General features: G+C 53.4%; 1 protein-coding gene across 4 annotated transcripts in view; it reads left to right on the top strand.

Moving 5' to 3' along the window:
- COL17A1 (collagen type XVII alpha 1 chain) overlaps positions 1-24,307 on the top strand; it is a gene marked incomplete at both ends in the record, with an annotated part of 42,891 nt that overhangs the window by 7,550 nt on the left and 11,034 nt on the right. For 3 of the 4 annotated variants that reach the window (XM_082673772.1, XM_082673774.1, XM_082673771.1), the window contains 27 exons: positions 211-246; positions 1,265-1,312; positions 2,692-2,835; positions 4,064-4,222; positions 4,829-4,900; positions 6,215-6,286; positions 7,113-7,181; positions 8,243-8,404; positions 8,779-8,859; positions 10,001-10,045; positions 11,071-11,283; positions 11,865-12,086; positions 12,446-12,475; positions 12,854-12,880; positions 14,238-14,264; positions 14,367-14,429; positions 15,173-15,277; positions 16,047-16,109; positions 16,769-16,804; positions 17,436-17,489; positions 17,863-17,898; positions 18,427-18,462; positions 19,111-19,173; positions 20,372-20,407; positions 20,676-20,747; positions 21,522-21,548; positions 22,510-22,545. In XM_082673772.1, the coding sequence (XP_082529898.1) occupies positions 211-246; positions 1,265-1,312; positions 2,692-2,835; positions 4,064-4,222; positions 4,829-4,900; positions 6,215-6,286; positions 7,113-7,181; positions 8,243-8,404; positions 8,779-8,859; positions 10,001-10,045; positions 11,071-11,283; positions 11,865-12,086; positions 12,446-12,475; positions 12,854-12,880; positions 14,238-14,264; positions 14,367-14,429; positions 15,173-15,277; positions 16,047-16,109; positions 16,769-16,804; positions 17,436-17,489; positions 17,863-17,898; positions 18,427-18,462; positions 19,111-19,173; positions 20,372-20,407; positions 20,676-20,747; positions 21,522-21,548; positions 22,510-22,545 (2,034 nt within the window). Of the gene's footprint in view, positions 1-210; positions 247-1,264; positions 1,313-2,691; positions 2,836-4,063; positions 4,223-4,828; positions 4,901-6,214; positions 6,287-7,112; positions 7,186-8,242; positions 8,405-8,778; positions 8,860-10,000; positions 10,046-11,070; positions 11,284-11,864; positions 12,087-12,445; positions 12,476-12,853; positions 12,881-14,237; positions 14,265-14,366; positions 14,430-15,172; positions 15,278-16,046; positions 16,110-16,768; positions 16,805-17,435; positions 17,490-17,862; positions 17,899-18,426; positions 18,463-19,110; positions 19,174-20,371; positions 20,408-20,675; positions 20,748-21,521; positions 21,549-22,509; positions 22,546-24,307 lie in introns of all 4 variants that reach the window. The other variant, XM_082673773.1, reaches the window with a different exon arrangement.

Here is a 24,307-nt window from a genome sequence, read left to right as displayed (position 1 = left end):
ATGCACTGAGGCTCACAGAACTTGCTCTGCCCTTTGGCTATGCGGGCGTGACCTACTAAGCACCCACCGTACATTAAGGCTTCTACCTGGATATAAACGCACTATGAAAACAACCTCCACCTCCCACCCAAATAGGTCTTCCTCCATGTCACAAATATTTAGCATGCCACCTCTTATATGTGCCTAATATTACTTTCCTTTGTTTCTCAGCGTCTTCTTCAACCAGAGGACGGAGCCAAACACGAGGTAAGCTCCGTTGCTGGATTCAGTTCAGTTCATTCAACCAGTATTTTCTGAGCTGCTAACGTGTGTCCAGCTGTGAGCCAGGAAATGTGAGGTGTAAAGAATGAATAAGTCACGGCTTCTAAGGAGCCTGTAGCATCTGGGCGTCTTCCGCTGGCTCCATGAGGGTGGGAAGGGTAGATTTTGACAGCGACCTAGCAAGTACACAGAGTGGTTTGCACTGCTGTGGGTTGTCTGAAGGTGCTGGCGTCACATCTGGTTTCGCACCCGGCCTCCTCGGTGACTTTAACAAGATGTGCTGTAATTGCCTTTGTGCAGCAAGAAGTGAGCACAAGCCCTTCTTTTTCATCGTTCCAGGGGACAAAGGGCTCCCTGAGAGTTTCGCACTCTCCACAACTGCCTGTAGATAAGGCCCTAGGAGGGAATGTGTCCTGGAGAAAGCTGGCCTTGATATATCCGGTGAGGGTGGCAAGGAGCGTGTGAGGGCTATATGGAAGGCAGAATTCTTCACAGGCCCCGGGAGTTCTCAATGACCAGTCTAAACTTCCCAGGGGCCTGGTTGTATTGGTAACTGGAAAGTTAGGCACATACCGACCACCTACAACTTTAGGCTGATAGTCCGATAGAGGCCAATACGCCACCTGAAGCTCATAATGTTAAATCACCCACTTTCTGCCCTACAGAGGCCAGAATGGCTAAGGAAACACTACAGGCTTTAGAATTGTCTTGCTGTTGCAGAGTGGGCCCTGTGAAAGGGGCTGGTCATTGCTGATCGTGGTGGAGTCTCGGGGCTCAGCCTGGCGTTTCTGCTCCAGGCGCCTGGGAGGTTAGCTGTGGGCAGGCTGGGGGGTGGAGAGAAGACGCCTCTTTCTAAGCACTCTTCCTGGGCACACCTAGCTTTTCTGTTCCCAGGACACAGATTGCAGAGCAGCCCAAAGATAATCTGCCGCTCAGAGCTCAGTGTCAGGCACTGTGAACCAAGCTCCTTCATTCACAGCTTCTCCATCTCTCCCCTGTACAGAGAGCGAGATCCGAGTTCGACTGCAGAGTTCATCCCCATCTACCCGATGTAAGTTCTCAGGTCTTGGGAAGGATCCAGGAATCCAGGGCTACTGCTGTGTGTGTGTGCACGTGTGCACGTATGTGTGCAGTCACTCCATCATAAGTGACATGTCTAAGGCCTTCTCTGACGGGGACTCCGGGCTGGGTGCGGGGGGTGAGGAGCTCTGAGTCAGTCATGGTCCCTGATGCTTCACAGTTCACAGACTAAGGGGAGACAATAAACCTACCAACCATGACAGCTCAGGGAGCTGAGGGAGTGGGGGCCACAGGAGTCTCCCCGGGCTAGTCAGTCACTTGAAGGGAGACAGAAGGGTGGGTCAGCTAGACTCAGCGAGAGGAGAGGGCAGAGACACGGGAGGAAGGTTCGGTGCAGCTGAAGGAAAAAGGGCAGGAGGGGACGCAGTGGGACTGGTGAAGCTTAGAGAAGGCTCAGAAGCAGAGTGTGAGAGTTTGAACTTTATCTCAAATGTCAAGGATTTCCCGGTCTCTGTCTGTTGACTGTGTTGGACTCCTGTTGTTTGCCATTTTGAAATGAGCCCAAATGGGTGAGAGCCAAGTACAAAGACTAGGAGGAGAAAGATCTGGGTCGAGTGGCTCAGCAATCAGAGCCTGGGACTTGCCCAAAGAGCTCAGGGCCTGGGCTGGACTCCAGGCCTGATGCTGTCTCACCTGAGTCCTTCCAGGCTCGGGGTGCTGAGCACAAAGGATGGAGCTCTCGGGAGAGGGGCTGCCTGGGCAGTCCTCCAGCAATGTCGTCTGAAGATGTCCTGTGCGTTGCCCTTGCGCGACGCCCCCCTCCCCTCTGTTTGCCACCTCGGGAGGCACGGGGTGCTCACTCCACTGAATCACCTCGCTACAGGTTATATCAGCCAGAGGGGCTTGCAATTAACCCACAGGAAAGCAGTGTAATATTTAAGAGTTATGGGCCACAAATTCCATTTGACACTACAGAGCATACAAGGTCAGGGACCCAACACCTGAGGCATCCTGTACCCGGGATGAGACCACTGCTGAAGCATTTGTTTCAAGGGGTCTGGTGCTCCAACTGTCCTGGGTGTAAATGTTCCACGATGACAGTGTCTTCCAGCCACAGAATCTTCCCTGTGCTGTCTGATGAGGTCTAATTAGGAAATATGTACTGAGAACTTTGACCTCCTTGTAGAGGCACTGTATTTATGCGGCCACTAATATTACAAAACACCAGGTTAATCGGTGCTATAAATGGACAAAAGGCAAAAATTATAAGGCTAACCAAAAATGTCCCGGGGGGTGAGGTGGAGGCTTCATCCTCCCTCGTATTCAGAGTGCCACGAATGTTCCTCCCACTGCACTTGGACTCAGGAAGGAATCCTGGGCCTGATGAAAAAGTGGAGGATTCCTTTGCAGGGACGGAATTGGATGACGTCAAGCGTTTGCTCAAGGGAAGCCGATCAGCAAGCGTGAGCCCCACCCGGAATTCCTCTCACACACTCCCCATCCCCAAGAAAGGCACCGTGGAGACCAAACTGGTGACAGCCAGCTCCCAGTCAGGTAAGCCCCACAGCCCCGATCTGCTGTGGAAGGAAGGCAACAAGGTGGCAGATGTGTCCAGGCAGGGCTTTCAGGCCGTGGCAGAGACTTCACAAAACCCTGAGCATTGCTCTTCCTGCAGCGTGAAAATGTGGGCTGCACCCTTCTCACCCCCGTCTGGTCAACCATTCTATGTGCTGGCTATAGTCCAGCTCTAGATCCTAGAGAGTCTCTCCCAGGAGATTCTTGACATGTCCTGGGAATGTGTTGGCCAGGTTCCCTGAATGAAGACTATTGGGGAAAGTTGCAGTGTTTTCTATCATTCACTCATTCATCCAATGAACATTTATTATATGCCAAGCACCGGGCACTGAGGAAAGACAGTGAGCAGGATGGACACGGCCACTGCCCGTGTGGATGTGAGGGCCTCTGGGGGGAGTCAAGCAGGATGAGTGTAGTTCAGCATTCATATATCACGTGCCTACCAAGGGCAAGGTCTCTGGAGGGAGATGAGGAAAGAAGCCAGTTCTGCTATGAGGTGAAGCTTTCCTCTCATTCACTACTGAAGAAAAACCATCTTGAGATAGTGATCTTGTGTTGTTCAATATAAAACCAAAACCTCAGGGTACTTTGTGACCTGAGTGGCTAACTCCCTCTCAGATAAGAAATAGGCAGAACTGACTTCAGACTTGAAGAAGTACCCATAGCCCCTCTTGGGGGCAGAGTGCCCCTTGGGTCTGGTTGGCACATGGGAATGTTTAAGGAGGGTTCAACCGGAGAAGGCTGCCACCCGTGCAGCGTGGCCTTGGGACAGAGGGCTTCCCTACCTGTGCTGCTGTCTGCCTGGAATTCTACTGTAAGGGAGTCACGGGTCCATGGCATCTTGGAAGGTGGAGTCAGCAACAGAGGGAGAGAGAGACCGTTGGTGGGGACAGTGCACCAGGAGGTGGCAAAGGGGGCTTAGCAGGAGAAATGGGTGGACCGCAGAGAAAAATTTACCTACCTCAGATTTCACCAAGAGCCAACAAGAATTTCTAACCCAAGAGGTCAGGTTTTCACCAGCTCTGAGATTTCAAACAGAAGTGATATGACCAACTGTCCCAGTTCACCTCAGACTGAGGGGGTTGCCAGGGCATGGGATCTTCAAGGCTAAACCAGGAAAGTCCTGGCAAACCAAGCCCACTGGATCCCCCCAGTACAGAGAGGGTTTGTCTCTCACTGGGGTGTGGTCGGGCATGTCTGTTTCCAGTGTCCGGCACCTATGACACAACCATCCTGGATGCCAACCTTCCCTCCCACATGTGGTCCTCCACACTGCCGGCAGGGTCCTCCATGGGCACCTATCACAACAACATCACAGCCCAGAGCTCATCCCTCCTCAACACCAATGCCTATTCTGCAGGATCAGGTACGTGGCTTGCAGTGCACATCCCCTCCCAGTGCTAAGCCCTCCACGCCTTATGATGGAGCTGAATGACCCCTCCAGCATTTTCCATCCCCAAGGCTTCTTAGAGGGGCTTTCTGTGGCCAAGCATCCCAAGATTTTTCCACTGGAACTTCAATTCAACTTCTATGGCATTTCCTCTGGTGGGTCCCCTATGGAAAGGACTACATGGTACAGTGTATCCAAAAAAAAAAAAAAAAAGTAATGGGAAAGAACATGAAAACAAATGTAAGGAACGTGGTTTCACTCCATGTGGATTAACTGTGTGACCTTAAGAGGTCATTTAACTTCTCTGGGCTTAAAGTGCCTTCTCTGTAAAATGGTCACTAACAAGAGGGGCTTGGCTGGAACTGATGTCCACTCAAACCCCACCGACCTGTGACCGCCCATTGGCTGTTATGACCCAAGGCACACCACAGACTAATGGTTGGTTCCGTGCTGCAAAGCAAGAGCCCAGGTTATTCCTAAAAACAGAAATGTAACACAATGCAGTGCTGGCCTTTCTTCCTGTGCTTCTTTGCCCCTGTTCTGTGTGGACGTCCTCTCACCAGCCTTCCTCTTCCCCCACAGTCTTTGGAGTTCCAAACAACATGGCCTCTAGCTCCCCAGCTCTGCAGCCTGGAATCAGCACCAGCTCCTCAGGTCGGTGCTTGCCAGCTTGAAACAAACAGGGATGCTCTTGCCTAGTGAGGACAATGCAATGGTTTGTAGGGAGGATGTTCTTCCTGACCGAGAGCATGAGGACTTCCTCCATGCCCATGGCAACGTGGAATTAGCAGCCAAGGAGCTGCGTTAGAAGGCACAGAGCCTGCCCTCCATAGGAGACACGGCTCAGTCCCGGAGGGAAAGGGCTAAGGGGAGGGCGCCGGAGACCACACTTACGTGCTTATTCTGCTCTGGTCCCCTTACTTAATGGGAGAGGTGGAGAGATGGAAATGGGCCAAGTGAGGCAGAGCTCAGGACATTTTCAGGTGGAAAGCATTGTTAATTTAGAAAGAGCTTAACTTCACATCTTTTTATAAATATCGCAGTTCCTTGGGGGCTCAATAATGTTACTGCTTAACGTCCAAGGCAAACATAGGATCATTTTAAAGAAGTATGTGTTCACTCTAGTTCCACGTACATCGTAATAGCCTATACGTAAATAAGTGATCCGCCCACATCTTTTGTTAAAGCAATCTGCCTCCCCTCTGTGATATCATGACTAATAAATACGGTGATGGCTGGTATTCTTGCCTTCTGATTTTAACACCTCCAATTGACTAGAGTCCCACAAGCCCAGAAGACACCAGCTTCATGCTTTGTTCCTCCTGCCTTCGCTATTCAATCAATACTTTGCAAAGTCCTGACTGAGGAGGGCAGGCTGATGTTGGATCCATGATCTTGTGCCCCAAACTCTAGACAGGATGGAATAAGAGAAGCTGTTACCTGGGGAGGAATGAGCTTCTGCACATTGTTAAAAACAAACAAATAACCAGCCTTTGAAATCGTAATGGGGGCGAGGGGAGTTTTGTGTGTTTGAGCCAAGAAAAGAAAGGAGGAAAACAAGGGTCCTGCCCAGTCAGTGCTTCTTAGCCTCCACTGTGTCTGTATCCACAGTTCCCACACTGTACACCACGGCACCCAAGGGTCCTGCAGGGAAGGGAACCCCTGGGATATTTTAAATTTTTGAGGCATACAGCAACAGACCCTATGCGAACTACCGCTATTAAGTTGTGTGAACCTAACTACTCAATAAATGGAGCTTAGTAACTTTTGCCTGGGGTAGGGAGGTGGGGTATTAAAAAAAATCACCGTGTCAGTGAGAGTGTGGGAACTGAGAATGTCAGGGATCTCTGTCATATGCAAAGGCATTACTTGTGAAAATGGTTTGGGGAGCTCCTGGGACTGGCTGCCTTAACCTGGGGGGGCCTCATCTATGTACCTGCACTCACCTGTCCTCAATTCCTCTCACAGTGTTTGGCATGCAGAACAATCTGGCCCCCAGTTCACCCACCCTGTCCCATGGCATGACCACCACCTCCACAGGTCCGTAACTGGGGTTTGGAGCCTAGGGGATGGGAAATAACGCCTCTTTGCAGCTATAACTCACAATAGCCCTTTTCAAGAAGGGAATTAGAGGGGCAAAAATGTCCCTAAAAATCAATCGACCTTTCCCACCAAAGAAACAACCCTCCACACCTCGACCCAGAGATGCCAACCTGAATCATGTGCTGGCTCAGACATGAGTGGGAGCCTGTGCTGGCGGTGTCTCCTGTATATCCCCATGTCTCACTGCTGTCCTTGACAGCCCACTGTCACTGCAAGTCAATCATCTGGCTGACTTTATAGTGCACCCGGTGGGGTGGGGGACAGAAAAGGTGTGAGCCTCAGCCTTTGAACTCAACTTGCTTACCGTTAAGCTGGAGCAGAAAGTCTAAGACACATGAAACATCTGGGGGATCCTGTTAGAGAGCATGAATCAAGCTGTGCAGAGCAGGTGTTAGCTGAAGGAATTCAGAAGGGAAGGAAATGTGGGAGGGTCTGGGAGGACTTCACGGGGGAGGTGGCCTTTGGAATGGTCCTCCAAGGATGGGGATTATATCATAGACGTTTTCATCTAAACTCACTGCTGCCCCCAAGGTGGGAGAAAGTTGATTCTATTATTCATTATTATTCTGTTCATTATTATCGGGTTGGCCAAAAGTTTGTCCAGGATGCTACCGCAAACCCGAATGAACTTTGTGGCCAACCCAATATCTTCCTCTCACCTGGGGAGGCTGCCTGTCGGCCAGGGTGGGTCAGGCTGCTTCCACCCAGCGTGGAGCTGCCCTCCTATGCTGGCTCTGCTCATTCATAGGTTCCTCTCTTGCAGCATATGGTGTGAAGAGAAACATGCCCCAGAGCCCTGCCGTTGTGAGCACTGGGGTGTCCACCTCCACAGGTGAGTGCTGTCCCCAGCTGCTGGGGGCAAGCTGGCCCACAGGAAGAGCTGCTTCTGAGTGACACATGGCAGGAGGGGACATAACCCATTGGTGGTCTGAGGTCTGCAAATGGGACTCACCCCACGGGCCTCTTGGTTGTTTTCAGGAGTGGGCAGGGGGGTATGCCCCTTACCTTACCTTGGCCTTCCTGTCCCAGGGGGCCAGGAAGCTCCACACCTGCGCAGGGTCAGGCACTCACACCCCAGCCCCCACCCTTGCTGGAAGCCCCTGGCCTGGTTACTGGTTACCCATCACAAGGGCCAGGGCGCCCCCCAGAAGCTGCTGCACCCTCCCTACTTCCCGTGGAATCTATCAACTTAGGCTGCCACGAGTCATGTGTCCATCTCTTCCGTTGCTCTGATTCTGGTGCGTTTCCCTCCATTCAACAACTCATTCACCTGCTTTGTGTGAGACCGTGTTCTGAGTTCCCGGATTACAGACATAGGCAAGGAGGCTAGATTCCTGCCCTCACCAGGCTGACAGTTCCAGTGGAGGAGGCAGATAACAAACAAGTGGAAAAAGTATACAAGATAGTCACAGTAAATGACACATAATTGAAGGGCTGACATAATGGGGTGGTAGAGACAGGCCTGTGTGTATGCTGGACGGAGTGGTCAGGAAAAGCGCCCCCAGGCTGCAAACACTTGAGACCTGCAGTTAGAAATGAACCCACCCAGTTGATTAAAGAAAGGCCTGCCTGACACAGCAACTTTTGACCATTCACTGAAGACCCTGTAATGTTCAGGTGGAGGGCAGCCCTTCAGGCAAGCCCCCAGCACTTCTGACATTGACCTGACCTCCTGATGGCCAGGCCCAGCTAGGCAGGGGAGGGTGTCTCTGGTCCCCAAGATGCTTCTTAGTAACCATGGAGAGCAAGAGCAGGAGACCCTCTGACACACCCACTAACCCTTTCTTTTCCTCCACACTCCTTCTCTTCCTCTTCTCCTTCTTCTGGTCATTTCTTCCCTCTTCCTCTCCCTTCACATTTTCCGTCCTCCTCACCCACTTCTTTCCTCTCCAGCCAGCACCACAAGTGTCCAGAACAATGACCTCTTGCACAAGGACTGTAAATTCCTGATCCTGGAGAAAGACAACACACCTGCCAAGAAGGAGATGGAGCTGCTGATCATGACCAAGGACAGTGGGAAGGTCTTCACCGCCTCCCCCGCCAGTGTCACTGCAAGTACGTGGGAGCCCACGAGACCTGGGTTTTGGAAGAAGGACAAACAGCGTAGACAAATGTCCTAGCAAGATGGTTTGAGACATTTGAATGATGAAACCACAGTCATCCCATTCAAATGGAAAATGGCTGACAAATAGGGTGTTCCAGGGTCTGCCTTGAATGCAGACAAGTCAGGGAAATTCCAGCAAAGAGCTCCCAGAGTGTCTTTGGGCAATAATAAGTCTCCTAACCACAGGCCCAGACTGGGGGGATTAACCCCGGGAAAGCAGGCCCTCTTCCTACCAGGCTAGCTTCTACCTCCACAAGCGGGAAAGGATGTGGGGTGGCGGGAGCGGGGAGACAATATCCAGGGTCATCGTGGGTTGTGTGCATAGCTTCTTTTTCAGAGGACACCCTAAAAAAGGAAAAGCAAGCTGCATGCACCACTGACACCTACCTAATGTCAGAAGCTAATGGTAAGAGCAAATCTGATTGCTGTCCACTTTGACTCCGGCCAATCCATCTGTCATTCATTTGTCTCCCAAGACCTCAGCACTCTGCGTGTGGTCCTGGACCAGCAGCATCTGTGAGACCTGGGAGCGCGTTAGAAATGCAGAATCCTGGGCCCTAGCCCAGACCTGCTGTGTCGGAGGCTGCATTTTAACAAGCTCCCCTGTTGATTCACAGGTGCTAATTATAGAAGCAAACTCTTCTCATGGTCCATCTAAAGTCCACAGTGGTATTTTTTTCTCACCTTACTTGTCCTCCATAATTTTCAGAGCTAATAGAAAAAGGCTTTCCAAAGCGCTTGCTAGCTTTATTTTTTTTCTTCCCAAATACCTGGATTCTGTCTTGGATAACCACATTTCTTCACTGCTCTGCTTCCTGTGAATCTCTCCAAATCACTGATTTTAAGGAGGTCAGTACAGGAAGAGAAAAGTTAAGTCACAGAACATTTTTTTAAAAATGCAAATGACATCAGTTATAATCCTCTCAAGGTTGGAAGCCAAGTCTTCTAAGTTAGCAGTTCCTTACATTTTAGGGGTGGAGGTGGGGTTTGGAGCCCAAAGATCCTTTTCAGAATCTGATGAAAGCTATAAACAAGTTTTCCCAGAAAATTCCACACATGCCCACAAACTCAGTGGTCAGATAGCATCCAGGACTCATGATCAGCCCTCCTCCAAGTCCGTCTTTGCCTTTCTGTTCCCTCCACCCCAGGTTAGGAACCTGTGTGCAGTCTTGTAACCAAGAAATCAAGAGTCATTTCTCACAGGCACATTTATTATTTGAATGCCATGGTCATTCCTAACACGGTCCTCCAAAGAATGTCTTGGGCTTTAGAGGTTGAAAGTCACAAGAAGGTTATGACACTGTGCTTTTTCCCACTGTGACTTGTTTGCCAAGCCATGTCTTCAACAATGTGATTGTTGCAAATATGAGATCTGTGAGGACTTAGTTAATAGATGTTCCTGCACATGCACGTGGCTGTTCCACAAGGTCCCTGGGGGCACATCTACTTCAAGCCCTGTCCCAAGTCCACGCACAGGCTGGACTGGACTGGGCTCCTGCAGTTGAAAGGCTCAGTCAAAACATGTGTTCTCGGTGTTTGTATTTCAGGAGACGTGAAGACCGTGTCCGCAAAGGGCAAGGCCGCCTCTGCAGGTGAGTAAGACCTGGGCCCTGCAGTGACTGGAGCAGAAAGGGCTGGTTATGGTGAATGGAATAGATAACGGCCCCCTAGCCTGGAGCCAGGGCGTGCACGAGCCCCCCAACTCTACAGATCTTCCCCAAAAGCCTTCAGTGGGAGCGGGGTGGAGGGCGGGAGAGGGGCTGGCTGGGGGCTGGAGCAGGGCTGCTGAAGGAGCTTAGCTCAGGAGATGTGCTCACGGGCCACACTGCCCCTGCTGGGTGCCCATTGTCTGCCCTTAGCTGCAGAGTCTGCCAACATGGCAGGAGCAGCACAGCAAGGCTACTGTCGTGTCTTACAAACCACTCCCCTCCCCCCACCCACACGGGCTGCAAGGTGACACTAAGGCCACGCACTTCTGCAGTCGTTTACACTTTCCTCACTTGCTCCCATAATCTGTGAGAGAAGCAGATCAAGGGGTGTCAGCCCATTTTAGATACTAAAAACTAAAAACGCTTTCACTGAAACTAAAAAATAAATAAAAATAAAAAGCTTCCTGACCACCCCTTAAGAGCTGAGTGTAGTTCTAGGCACTGTGGGGATTACAAGGAAAGAGCCATGTGAACTGAGACGTGAAGATGAGAATTATCAGCTTTGGGCACAATAAAATGCAGGAGGTTGTAGCAGATCCACGTTCATAACCAAGAGTTTTAAGCCTGGTTGTAACTGCTACATCCTCTGCTAATTACTCTACATGCCTTATCTCATTTCATTCAACATCCATCTCATGAAGAAAGGTCAGCTTTGAATTCTATTTTATAATAAATGAAACAGAGAGGTTAAGTGACTTTCTCTGGGTCACACAGCTCAAGGCCAGGGTTGTCAGACCTCCACTCTTCGCCAGCCACAGCCCTGTGTTTTTTCCAGGAGCCACTCAGGAACCTGAAAGCCCCACTCACATTCACTCAGGCCCACAGGAAGGCACCAAAAGTTGGAGAATTTGGAGGGAAGAGGGCAAGAGCTGCCTGCATTCACCTTACCCTTGCCCTCTCTTCCACAGACTTCTACGGCTACAACCGCCACCGTGGGGGCGGCAGTAGCAGCGGCAGGGGCGCCGGCAGCGGGGTCTCCGGTGGAGGCGGCAAGGGCTCGTGGGGAGCAGCGCCAGCCTGGTGCCCCTGCGGCTCCTGCTGCAGCTGGTGGAAGTGGCTGCTGGGCCTGCTCCTCACCTGGCTGCTGCTCCTGGGGCTGCTTTTTGGCCTCATCGCTCTGGGTATGTGGTGATGGCAGCCCCGCTGCCTGTTCCGAAGGGCAAGAATCAGTGAATGTCCCAAGCGTCAGGGGCCAAGGGCCCCGAGATCATGGGTGCAGACCCCATGTTACTGCAGATGAGAAAACTGGGCCTCCAGGAGGCATCTGGCCAAGGTCCCATGGCTGCTCCGTGGCTGAGCTGGAACTCTAAGGCAGCTCCTCGGTCCTGGCCCCGGGCCCCAACCCCGTGGCATCCTGCTCTAAGCACCTGGACGCCCTTAACAATCAGGACAGGCCTTTCATAGCCCTTTTACTTTCCACGTTCTGTTGGCCCTCACACCAGCTCCCTGGGAGAGAGGGCCAGCTCTGTGACCATCTCAGATGATGGCCAGGCGTCTTCAAGGCTCGGTTCCGAATTTGAGTAGCTTATCCTGCTGGTAGCCACGACAGACTGTCTCCCCCAAAATATGCCAACAAAATGTCCCCATGGCATGAAGAAGCTGCCACGGACTCCAGAGCCCCCTTTTCAGGCTCCCCTGGAAGCTTGGAAGGCACTGGCTCAGGGGCCCCTGTGCTGACACTGCCTCCGTGTGTCCATTTCAGCCGAGGAGGTGAGGAACCTGAAAGCACGTGTGGACGAGCTGGAGAAGGGCAGGGGCAGCATGTTCCTTTACAACAAGAAGATGGAGAGGAGCAGCCAGGACTCCGTGCAGGGTGTCGCGCCGAGGCTGGGCGAAGGTGTCGGCAAATCTGGGCTTGACGGCTACAGTCAGGAAGACCTATGGCAATTCATGAGGGGAAAGCTGATGGCAGAACAGGAAAACGGTGAGCACATCGCAAGGCAAAGGGCCAGTGGCTCCCGGTCCCGGCTCCTGTATGTGGCGTGGCACCCATTTAGGGCACTCTCAAGCGCCCCTCATTCAGCCCTCTTGACAGCCCTGGGAGGGAGGGAGGGAGGACCCGTATTGCTATCCTGTTTTACAGCTAGTAAAACTCAGACCTGGGGAGAATTGCCCATGATCAAGATCACACAACCTGCACACTTTAGAATCAGATGGCTAGTCCTAGCCTCTGTTTCTTCCTACTGTACCACAGTGATCCCCTTCAAATGTGTGTGTGCGTGTGTGTATGTGTGTGTGACACAGAAGATGTGCGGCTAACTCAGGCTTTGTTGTCTCTTGTAGGAAATCTCCGAGGAAACCCTGGCCCTAAAGGTATCACAGTGGATGGAGCCCTTTCCCTGCTCTCATTTCCTGCACTTGGAGCTGGGTTTTCTGGGAGGATCGGAAAACTTCTCTTTTTTGCACATTGAAGGATGAGCAGTGGAAAGATCTTACAGAATCTGTTGGGAGCGTTGAGAATTGGCTCTACAGTCAGAATATCTTAGAATGAGAAGGGAACTAAGGCATCATCTAAGAGAGGCCGAGTGAGGTGCCTGAGAGACACAGACGGACACCGCGAGGAAGCTACACCACACGCCAGCGCACCTTGAAATGCCATTTACACGCTGTCAGCTGGCCTTAAGATACTAGGAGAGAATGGCCCTTGGGTTCTCACCCCATCTCACAGTTTTCATGTCTTTCTGATTTTAGGTGACATGGGAAGTCAAGGCCCTAAAGGTAAACAAAACCTGGAAAACTTTACCTTAAATATTAGCGAGGGTTGACAGTTTGAAGCGATCAGCAAGTGTCAGAAAACGCACCTCCCGCTCCCCTGGCCATCTCCCCTTGTGGTAGGACCGGGAATTGCAGAGCAGCCTCACACCCTCGGGCTTTTGGGACCCGGGGGCTTCACGGCAGAGCCAGGCTACATCTCTGGGGCAGCATGGTGGCGCTGGCCCCTTCTCAGGGATTCCCACGCCAGGGACCCTGAGGAGGCCTGCATCCAGGGCCTGCATCTCCCCCAGCTGCAAAGGGCAGCCTGAGGGCCTGCTACTGCACAAACCCTGGGGAGATTTTGAGAAATACAGATTCCTGGGCCCTGCCAGGAATCAGATGCTCTGGGGACGGACCCCCTCCCCCCAGGTTAATTCTGATGAACCAGGTCAGGAATCACCGATCCAGGTGAGAAGCCCGCTCTCAGGGGTTTTGGCCCAGGTAGGCTGGGAATAAAAGCCACCAGTCAGGAATGGAGCACCTGGAGCGGGGGAATTCAGTAGGAGCAACACCACCTCCCTTCAGGGGAAGTAGGGGCGTCTGGCAGGGAGACAGGACATAGTCACAGGAAAAGGTGCCCCTCAGTGTTGGTTAGCTGGGGGACAGTCACCTGCTAACTTGGGTGGCACAGTGTCGCTGTAGGAAACTGATACATGTCCTCAGAAAAGTGGTCTGACACTCACTGGGACAGGCCTAGGGGTGGCAGGAAGATCTTTCCAGTCCCAGTGACCACAGAAGTGCCCCTCGATCTAGCTGAGTGGGATTCTCAAGATTCGGGGTATGTGGGAATTGCTGGAAGATTCTGGGCTCTACTCCCAGAGCCTCTGAGGAGCAGGTGTGGGTGGGGCCGTGAGCCTGTGGCCTGGATCAACCCCGGGTGGTTCTGAAGCCAGGGCTGCACAGACCATTCTGAGAATCACTATTGGGAATGACAGGGTCATCCCTCTCTCCTTCCCAGGGGATCCCGATGCAGGAATTGGGGTTCCTCCACTTGGTGGCCCTCAATTTCAGGATTCCCTGCCCCGACACGCACACCCTGGGTCACCGCCTCAGCCCCCCTTCCTCAAGGCTCCAGCTTGCAGGTCCCACACCCCTCCTGACTGTAATATAGGATGCCCAGTCAAATGTGAATTACATATAAACACTAAATCGCTTGTCACTATAAGTAAAAGTTTATTCAATGTTTTCCTGCAATTCAAACTTAGCTGAGAGCCCCATGTTTTTACTTGCTAAATTTGGCGATCCCACCTGAATTCTACTGGTGGCTCCTTAGGTGACCCGCCTGAGTCCTCTGGCTGACTTTTTCTCTCTGTTCCCACAGGAGATCGAGGCTTCCCTGGGACTCCAGGTGCGTAGCCTCTGATGGTTCTGCTGAGGTTGCAGGCTGCCCAGTCCTTGATCCTGGGGTTTGGGAGGAAAGCAGGGCTGAGCTATTCTTGTGTGTCCACAGGTATCCCTGGGCCCTTGGGCCACCAAGGTCTGGAGGGACCAAAGGGACAAAAAGGCAGCGTGGGTGAGAACCGCTTTTCTGTTCACTTATTCCCTCATTCATTCATTCATTCATTCAGTAAATGTTCGTTAAGTGCCTGCTGTGTGTCAGACCCTGTTTTAGGTGCTGGGGAGACGTGGTGAACAAAACAAAACCCCTGCCTACTTTTGGGTGGAGATAAAAAATAGACATGATAAATAAGTGAAGTACATAGAGGGAGGAAGTGGCTCGTGAAATGGGAACACAGAGCCCAGTGGAGCGTTGGGAGGGCTGAGGGGTAATTGAAAATAGGGCCGGCAGGGAAGGCCTTGCTGAGAAGGTGACATTTGAGGAAAGAAGTGAAAGTGGGGCGAGAGCCAGGCCTGAGGAGATCTGGGGGAACCCTCTAGGCAGAGGGAGCAGCTACACGCCCTGGGGCAAGCGTGTGCCCGTGGGTCCAGGAGCTTGGGAGGGAACAGGAGGAATGGGGGCGGGTGCTGGAGCCCACTAAGAAGGCAGAGAGTCGAGAGGGACCCTGGAGGCCTCGCGAGGGGTCAGCTTTTACTCCCAGTGAGTAGAGAAGCCATTTGCAGGGCAGGTTGGGGCAGAAATGGGACACGATTCACTTGCCTTTTCAAACTCTCTGGCTTCTGCTTTGAGTCTGGGCTACAGGAGAGAGAGAGAGGTAGGGAGTTGGGTGTGGACGCTCCAGGCAGGTGTCCCGCCAGCGAGGTGCTGCCTGGGGCGTCCTTCGCGGCCCTAACTGAGATGGACATTCCTGTCTTTAGGAGAGCCTGGCATGGAGGGACCCATGGGCCAGAGAGGGCGAGAAGGCCCCATGGGGCCTCGCGGTGAACCAGGGCCTCCTGGGTTTGGAGAGAAAGGAGACAGAGGTAAGAGGTGATTCCTTCACTAGGAGGGTTAGCTGCGTCCACACTTCCTTCTTACATCGTTCTCCCTCCCTCTGTCTTTTACTAGCATTAGCTGAGCACCTGCCTTGAGCCAGGGGCTGTGCTGGGCCCTGAAGAGACTGTGGTCTAATGAGGGGGCGTGGGCTGTGCTGTGCGTTCAAGCCTGGGGCTAAGACCCCTGCAGTCTGAGTCCACAGAACATGGTCACAGGGAGAAATGATCTTCCTGGGAGGGGGTAGGGACGAGACGGGGCTGAGGTGGAGAGCTCAGGGCAGGGCCTGACGGAAGACAGAGTGGGGTGCCTGCCCTGGAGCCTCTCATGGCTGGAAGGAGGCGGGGAAAGCTTCAGACACCAGCCCAGCCCTGGAGGGAGCTGGGAAGATGTTGCATTAGATACTTAACCGTGAGCCTGCTTTCATCAGGGGAAATGAAGCACAGACACCAGAAATCCTCTCAAGGCCAAAAGGTCGTGAGCAAGAAGCTTTATTTTTAGCTTCACTCTTAAAAATATTACTCAACCAGGCAACAAATATTTATTGAGCACCTACTGGGTGCCAGACTTCATGGAATATAAAGACTCTGGAGGTAGAAACTGAAGGTGTTTTGCTGATTCTTGGCCTCATGGAGACCCCAGTAGATCAGAGACCACTAGCAGGGTGGGAAGTGTTCCCTCCACCCTGCAAATGACACCACTGGGCTGGGTGGGCAACCAAACTGGGGGTACCCTCTCAAAGTGCTTATTTCTCCCCAGGGGATGCTGGTCAACCAGGCATTCAAGGCCCACCTGGTGTCCCAGGTTCTGTGGGTCCCAAAGGTAAGCCAGGTACCCAGACGGTACCCAAGTTTGCCACAACCAGGATGGATCTCAGAGATCCAGGCGCTGGGATCCCAGATGGTCCTAACCCACGGTCCCAGGCCTGTGTGGGGTCGACGGGCCCACAGAGGGTCCCCCCACAAAGAAATCCCTGGGCATCAGGATTGGGGCTGTAATTTTGGCTCTGTGGTGAATTTGGGAGTCACGTTTCCATCTCTCTTTGATGGCCCTGTTATGTGGCCCCTAAGTGGGGGGATGGATCTGGAAATCAGAAATCAGACAATTTCCTTGCTGGCTAGGGCCGAGATGCAAACGTTTGAGAGCAATATGTCTGGACAAGCCAGGCAAATGGGGCCTTCTCACTGTGTGACGCCCCTCTGGTCCACTCTCCTCCCTGCCCCTGCCCCTACCCCAGCTCAAATGTTTGACCGGGAAGGAGCAAAGGGTCTCTTGATCCCAGCAGCTATAGCTTCCTGCCTAAGGAGGACTTTGCACTGGGATCACTCCTGGACCCACTGGCTCTGGGGTCCTGGTGTGCACACACAGCCCTCACCTGGGGGTGCGTGCCCCACTCCTTCCACCTGCCACTCACCATGGGGTCAGTGTCCCTGGCCTGTACCCGACCCATCTGATCATCGTTGTCGTGTTGTCCTCCTCAGGTTCTAGCGGTCTTCCTGGCCCACAGGGTCCCCCAGGTCAGTAGCCTTCTTCTCATAAATAGACGCTATTTCTGAGGAAAAGAGAGGGATGTTAAATGGAGAAACAAACATTTTTAAGCAAATGAAGCAATTATAAAGAGAGTCTCTAAGAGACACAAAACTCACATCTGCACGTGTGTCCCCTGTGGCTGAGGCTGGTACCGATGGGTCCCCTGAGATCTGTTCTGACCTGACTTGGGGCACGAGGCCTTCCAGCAGCTTCAGCAGCAGGCAGCTCCCAGCCTGCCTTGATCTGAGCAAAGCGCCTGCCTCACCTGGTCCCCTGTGGGCCGGAGCTTGTCCCGCTGTCCTGGAAGTCTTGAGCTGCAGCCCACTCTGTGATGCAGGCCAACGTCTCTGCCAGGGTCCCATGAGGGGTCCTCATCCCCGGGCCTGGTAATCTCAGGGACAAGGAACCTGCACCAGGACGATGTAGCAGGGACATGGGGAGGAGTCTGTGAACAGCAGCCCTTGACTTTTACTCCAGGGAGTGTGTGTGCCTATGTGTATGTGTACATTTGTGTGCCAAATAGGTGTGTACGTGTTGTGTGTGTGTGTGCCGTGTGCATGTCCATCCCTTCCAGAGCTGGGGACACTCATCCACCCATGTGGTTTCCTCTGTGTGCAGGCTCTGTAGGTCGCCAAGGGCTCCGAGGTGAAGTGGGACTCCCTGGCATCAGAGGTAAGCTGGGGGAAGGGGTTAGAGGGAGGGGACATCACCTTGTAGACGCCACTCACTTAAGAAGGAGGTCTGGGGGACTTCCCTGGCGGTCCAGTGGTTAAGACTCCATGCTTCCAACGCAGGGGGCACGGGTCAAACCCTGGTCAGAGATCTAAGATCCCACATGCTATGTGGTACGGCCAAAAAAAAAAAAGGAGGAGGTCTGGGGGGACAGGGTCTGGTGGATATTCCAACAGCCTGTGCAGGCCAGCAGGTGCATCAGGGGAAGGGGCAGTCAGGACTGCGGAGGAGCCTGTCTTCAGACACAGACTCTGCCCCTTGTTGGTCGTCCCTACCAAGGCTCTTTACACTAAGGTGTCCATTTCCTTTTCAGGTGACAAAGGACCTATGGGACCACCAGGACCCAAAGGTATGTTTCTCCTGCTGCTGCCCGGACAACACCACACCCTGCCGACTCCTGGGAACCCAGATGTGACCCCTGTCCTGGTGTCCAAAAACCCATATGACTTGGCTCCTGGACCCTGGGGCTGGGAGGGATCTGAGATTCTAGTCGAACCTCTCAGGGAAACTGAGGCACAAAGAGGAGAAACAGTACCAGCGTCACAATGCTTGGGGTGGCCCTCGGGGTGGCATCGATGAGCACTGAGGCTTCTCCCCTCTAGTGTGGTCCCCCTCTTGCCCACAGCACCCACTGGTGTGACAGCAGGGCCTGGGTCAGTTTGTGGGTGGGCCCTGACCCGGAAGAGATCTACCTAGTGTGCCTTTTGGGCTTTGTTAATGCTGAGTTCTTGCCAACATTCAGCTGACAGCAGCTTACAGGTGCAGTGGGAACCGTTCTGCAGCCCGGGGTCCCTCTTACTGGGTGAGATTCTTTTCCTTGCTTCTGACTGACGCTTGTTTCCTCCACCCCCCCACCCCTGCCCCATTTTTATTTTAGGTGACCAGGGTGAGAAAGGACCCCGAGGCCTCACAGGTCAGTCCCACACAGGAATCTACTGTGATCCACTAAAGACTTTTTGTAAATCCATTGGGTACTGGAGATGGGGGGAAAAAATACAGAAGCAGGAGACAGAATCTCTGTCTAAAACCTTCAGGGGACTTGCAATCTAGAAAAAAGCAGGACAAGATAAAATAAAGCCCGGAATGGAGTATAAGCCAGCATCAACATGTATGGTCCAGACAGTCAATGTCTGGGGCAGAAAAGGGAGCTTATGATTATCTCCGATTCTTTTGAAGAATTGAGTTGGGAAAATTAAGCTCTTCCCTAAGTGGCAGAAAGTTTGCCCTACTTGTATCCACTTACCTCCTGCCAACTTGCATGATTAAAAAGGAATTTGACAGTGCTAGTGCTTTGGCTACAAGGGCCAGCTTTTTGTTGCCAAGGAAATAAGACTCATACACAGGCCCCTTCAGACCAGGCGTCGCCTCTGGGCCAGTCCGTGCCTACTGCCGGGGGTGGGAGGCCTGACTTTAGAGTCAAAGCTGACGCTGTGTCTCCAGCCTCTGGTTGGCACACCAAGCTCCTCTGGTTGGGGAGGTGGCAGGCCTGGGGGTGGCCGGGAGGGTAGAGTGTTCTACCACTGTCAAGCTCCTCCAAACACCTAGTCCATTTCCTTTGCAGGCGAGCCCGGCTTGAAAGGTTTACCTGGTGCTGTGGGCGAGCCTGGGCCTAAAGGAGCAATGGGTGAGTGTCTCACAGCAGCAGACGCCATGGGTCTGCCCCGCCGCAGTCATCGTCATGGCCCTAGAGTTGAGATTCTCCTAGAGCTGCATCTCCCATTCTCTAATCTACCCACCCCCGGTAGAGGCTCCATTTACAGGCTGTTCCTGGATCTGGGCATCCCTCTTGGGGCTCAGAGAGCTGCTGTCTCTGACAGTTTCTTACTGCTCTGGAGGCGCTTGGCAGGATATGGTCCATCTGCCCCGATTCCTGCCTCTAAGACCCTCAGGCCCTTGGGGAGGAGAAACAAGGGCTGAGGTTCTTTGGAACCCACAGAATTCCAGGCACAGCCCTGATACTCCAGGGTTCAGCCCTTTGGCTGACCCTTACTGAGGGACCTGTCAGCCAGGACAAGGAGGCTGGCTAAAGACCCCCCACGGGGCCAGGCATTTGACACCACATCCCAGAAGGGTCTAAGCCCCACCCATGGAGACGTGGTGCATTCATGATCTCATTCATTAACGAAGTGTTAGGAAGCGCTGACGGTGTGCAGGATGCTGTGCTGGGCGAGTAAGATGCTTTACCTCCCTCGAGGGGAGATAAAGCTTGTGTGCGATGATAAGGGCCATGAAAGGTACAGGGTGCTATGTGGAAACAGTAGAGAGAGAAGTTTCTTCCAACCGGAAGGATGAAGGAGATGCCTTTTCAGATGGTTCTAAAAAGTAAAGAAGATTTTAATCACATCAATTTAGAAAATGCCACGCAGAGACATGAGTGAGGAAAGACAAAGAGGTGGGAAAAAGCAGGTGGGAAGAGCTGGCCCCAGAAGGACATCACTGTGGACGGAGGTTAGGGTGATGCCTACAGCAGAGGAGACAAGATCTTGGAGAATCTTGACCTCCAGGACCTGGACCAAATGAGGCTGACGTGTATTGAGCATCTGGTGTGTGCAAGTCCTGTGCCGTCGATGTGGGAGATGCAGTGGGGGCCATGGAACAGTTCTCAGCAGGAGAAGAGGCATTACTGGTTTAGGAGGAGAGGGCAGGAAAGCTTCACCCTGCAGGTGTGACAACGACAGGGCTTCTTCCACGTCTGATGGCTGCAGGAGGGGGTGCATGGGTGCCCCACCTAGGAGACAGCTTGGGAGGCTATAACGCAGTGGAGGGAGGGAGTCCCAGAGTAGCTCCCAGAGTCACTGATGAACTTGCATCTGCTTTCCTAGGACAAGCTGGCCCCGACGGACACCAAGGCCCAAGAGGTTGGTCACTCAGCTGCTCTCCTCACTCCCCTGGCCCGCCACTGCCCCCCCTGCCCACGTCCCAGCACACAGCCCCCAGCCTCCCGATCACAAGGCCAGAGGGCGTACATCACGGGGAGGTGTGCAAGGTCCCGGTCTCATCCCCCTCCTCCCTTCCACCTGCCAGCAAGTTACTCAGTAAAACCCCAAGAGACCATTGGCTCCGATGCGTCGGCTGGTCAGCGTGCCTAAAAGGCAAACGTTTCCACGTTGGTCGTGCTTTCTCTAGGGGAACAAGGTCTTCCAGGGATGCCCGGAATCCGGGGCTTACCAGGACCTTCTGGAGACCCAGGAAAGCCAGGTAACAGAGTGGGAAGCGTGTGTGTGTGTATGTGTGTGTGTGTGTGTGTACCTTCCCTAATCCATTTTCCTCTAGCAGCTCATTAGGAAAATGCCACAACTGCTGGCTAGAGCCGGGCACAGCGGCTGTGAGTCCTGACACCTGAGTCACCAAGTCTGGCAACTTGGAAAAGAGAGATCAACACTGAAAGCAAGGAGTTCTAGAAAGGGGCAAGGAGTCTCCTAAAAATGCCAGTTTATCACCACCTCAGTGTCTGGGTCCCCTGTGGACCCCCTTGGGCCGTGCCTGGACCCAGCCTGGGGAGATAAGCCGTTGTTAGGGTCTCCACCAAAGGCCTAGCAGGAGCAAGATCCTCAGGGCTGCAGGAGGAACAAATCAACACAAGCCAAGAAAGCCGGGAGGACGAGGTGGCAACCCTCAGGGGCCGATGAAGAGCAGGGGGCCCCTGGGCTCCTTTGGTGGGCGCACAGATGGAGAGCACCCAGGAGGGAGCCTGGGGGCAGCATTAGGGCTCAGTGAGTGTGTGAACTTTTGGGGCTTGTAGCTCTCAGACACCAAAGGGTCTTGAGCCCAAATGGGCTAAGAACCATCCCCTGATGGAGCAGTGAGTCAGAAAACTGCTCTCATCCAGGGCTGCGAGGACCCTGGAGTCCGGCTGCCCCAGACACGGGGTTCGTCCTCCTGCGCCCACCAATCCCTTCTGCCCGCTCCTGCTGCTGAGGGGTCGGCTCCTCTGCCCTTCAACTCTCCTCTCATGTCTTCTTCTCTCCATAGGTCTCACAGGACCCCAAGGACCTCAGGGTGAGTCATCGGGTCACTGCCACTTCAAACGCCACCGCCAAGCCTCCCAATCCCCGCATTCAGCAGATGCTCCTCCAGTCACCTTAGTGTGTCCTCTCCTTCCCTCACTCCCCCAGCAAAAATGGGTTCAGGTCATTCTGAAGTGAGTCTTGAGAAACACCTTAGGAAGGAAAACTATGCACAGAACAATCTAGAAAGCCGTTCTAGGAGAATGAGGTTAGGTCACGCGTGAATGCTGTCTGCCTGAGCCTGGTCCCCTTTGGTGCAGGGACCCCCAAGAGGAGGCTCCAGGCCCAGGAGTCCCATTAGCCCCACAGAGGCCCACCTCCCCTGTGGCACGGTAGGGAGTGGGCACTCATCTCATGCAGAAGGGCCCGGCCTCCCTGGGACAGCCCCAGTGTCAAAGCCTGTCCGATAGTTGGACAGTGTGCACCCACTTGGATTTGAGAAGCTGTCACCACACCAGCCCCAACTCCTAAAGGAAATTAGGCAAAGATGTAAAATAAAATCAAACAGCATCACCCCTCAACAGTTGAGCGCACAGGGATATCTTTCAAATGCTTCCTGGTGGAGTTGTGGACAAAAGCAAGAGGGGGTGTTGCATCAGATACAGGAAGCCCAGCCCCTACTCCCCCAGGCTGCAGGGCCGGTGGGTTACAATGGCTGCTTTGCAGGCTGCAGGGGGCGCATCACCCAGAGGGACTGGGATCCCCCAAAGCTAGACCTGTGAGCCTCTGCCTCCAGCCCAGCTGTTGCTCCATTTCCTAGAGAGGGAGAAGGGCTCAGAGCAAGAGGCTCCCTCGAGGGAGCTGGGCTAAGGTGGAAGGTTGAGCCAGGTGGGTCTGCAGGTTTCAGTCAGCAGTTGTGGCCTTGCCAGTGACAGAGCGCCAGGTGCTACCACAGGGGGTCTGGAATTGCTGGCCCTCAATCATCCTGACTGACTTGTTTTCAATCACACCAGGACTTCCTGGGACCCCCGGCCGACCAGGGGCTAAAGGTAAGTGATTTTCCAAATTAGACAGTCACCGGTCATTTTGGCAGGAGGGGAGGCATTGGCAGGAGGGAGGTCCCTGTGTGGCCAGAGCCTGGATCAATAGTGGCATCTAGTGGCTTCAGTGGAAGGCTCTGAGGCTGGGGAGCCAGGGATTCTTCTGACCAATTAAGCCCTGAGTCCTCAAGCCCCACCCTTCCCCCCACAATCCAGAGCCTCGCTTTGGTGCCTGGCTGTCTCCAAGCCCTCGATGGAGGAGGATCTGCAAGGGTGCTGTCCCCACCGCTGACTCTGTAATGCCCCCCCACGAGTGCTCTGTCCCCTTACTTAGGCGTGGTCCCCCCATGATGTGCCTCTTCCCTGGGACAAGTGTTATGGTCCACACAGGCCTCAGTGTAACGGGGACACTGCCACCCCCTTTCTGAGAGGGGGCTTTGGTGCAGGCAGGGAGGAGCCTCTCAGATGTTACTAAGAGGCCAAAGTCAGAGTTCTCAGAGGGGCATCCTCAGGACTCAGACCCTTACATGTAGGGCGACATTCGCATCCGGTTCTGGGCCATCAGACCCCAACCCCAAGCCAGTCCAGGAAAGGGGCTGCTCAGGGACGGTCCTTCTCCTTCTGTCCCTGTGACCCCACGTTCCTGAACCCTGACGTTCGGTGGAGCTGCCCTCTGTCACTGTCACCTTGGCGGGGGGACCTGCTTTCCAGAAACTATGGCTAACAACAGGTTGGGCCAAGGAGTTCTTTCAAGTACATCCCAAGCAGACACGTCTCTGGGTCCACAGATCTGCTCACGGATTGATGGCATCTTTAGTAAAAGATCAGAGGCTTGGGGATTCTCGAGGAGAGACACCCTGCCATTCTCCAGGGCCTGTGACTTTCTGTCCAGCGTGCACAGAGGTGGACATTGTACCTGACACTGGGTTGTGTTCCAACAAAAAGAAAGTCCAGTGCTTTCTCTTGGCCTTGACCTCGAGGGGCTGGCAGATTGCAAGCTTCCCCAAAGGGGGAAATCAGTATCACCCCTCAGCATGTGGATGACTGAATTGCCCACAGGCCTTGGGAAGTGACAAAAACGTCCCAGAAGAATCTCCAGTCAAGGGTTTTTCCATCCTCTACTTCACTCACTCGGTTCTGCAGAATGTGGATTTCCATCGTGACAGCCTTGGGAAAGTGTGAATCTGACATTCCCTTCTTGGAAGTCCTCCATGCACATTCGCATTTTCAACCCTCTAAGACACAAGGCAGAGAAGAGATCTGTTAACCTTTACATGACTCGGAGTTTCCCAGACCACGGAACCCCCTCTTGACTCTGTGTAGACCCTACTACTGTCCCAGGGAATTAGCACCTGAGGGGCACTGGGAACCAGGCTCTACCCCACAGGCTCACTGCCTCTGCTCTTTGACCTCTCAGTGCTTTTTGCACCTAAAGCAATTCCTAGTAAGAGCCTGCAATGCCCAGTGTGGGAGAAGATAGAGTGTGGGAGGGGGAACAACTCCTGAGTCAGCTCATTCTGGCCTCACCACCAGGCAAACTCTCCAACATCCACAAATGAAGCCCCTTCGCAGAGTCCCAGCTTCTTCCAAAAGCTAATGTGGGCCAAGAAGATTGATGCTCGAGCCTCCAGGGTCTCCAGTGCAGAGATTGGTGCTTAATGCATCCTGTATGCTCCCCTTCAGTTCATTAAAATGCCTTCAGCCTGAGGGTTAGAAGCCCAGGAGTGGGTCTCAGATGCAATCAGAAGCCTTGAAAATGATTCATTGAGCC

Source organism: Grampus griseus (assembly GCF_964374135.1).
Source record: "Grampus griseus genome assembly, chromosome: 16".
Taxonomy (NCBI): Eukaryota; Metazoa; Chordata; class Mammalia; order Artiodactyla; family Delphinidae; genus Grampus; species Grampus griseus.
Note: the sequence above shows the minus strand (reverse complement) of the source record. Positions and strands in the feature narration are given on the sequence as shown.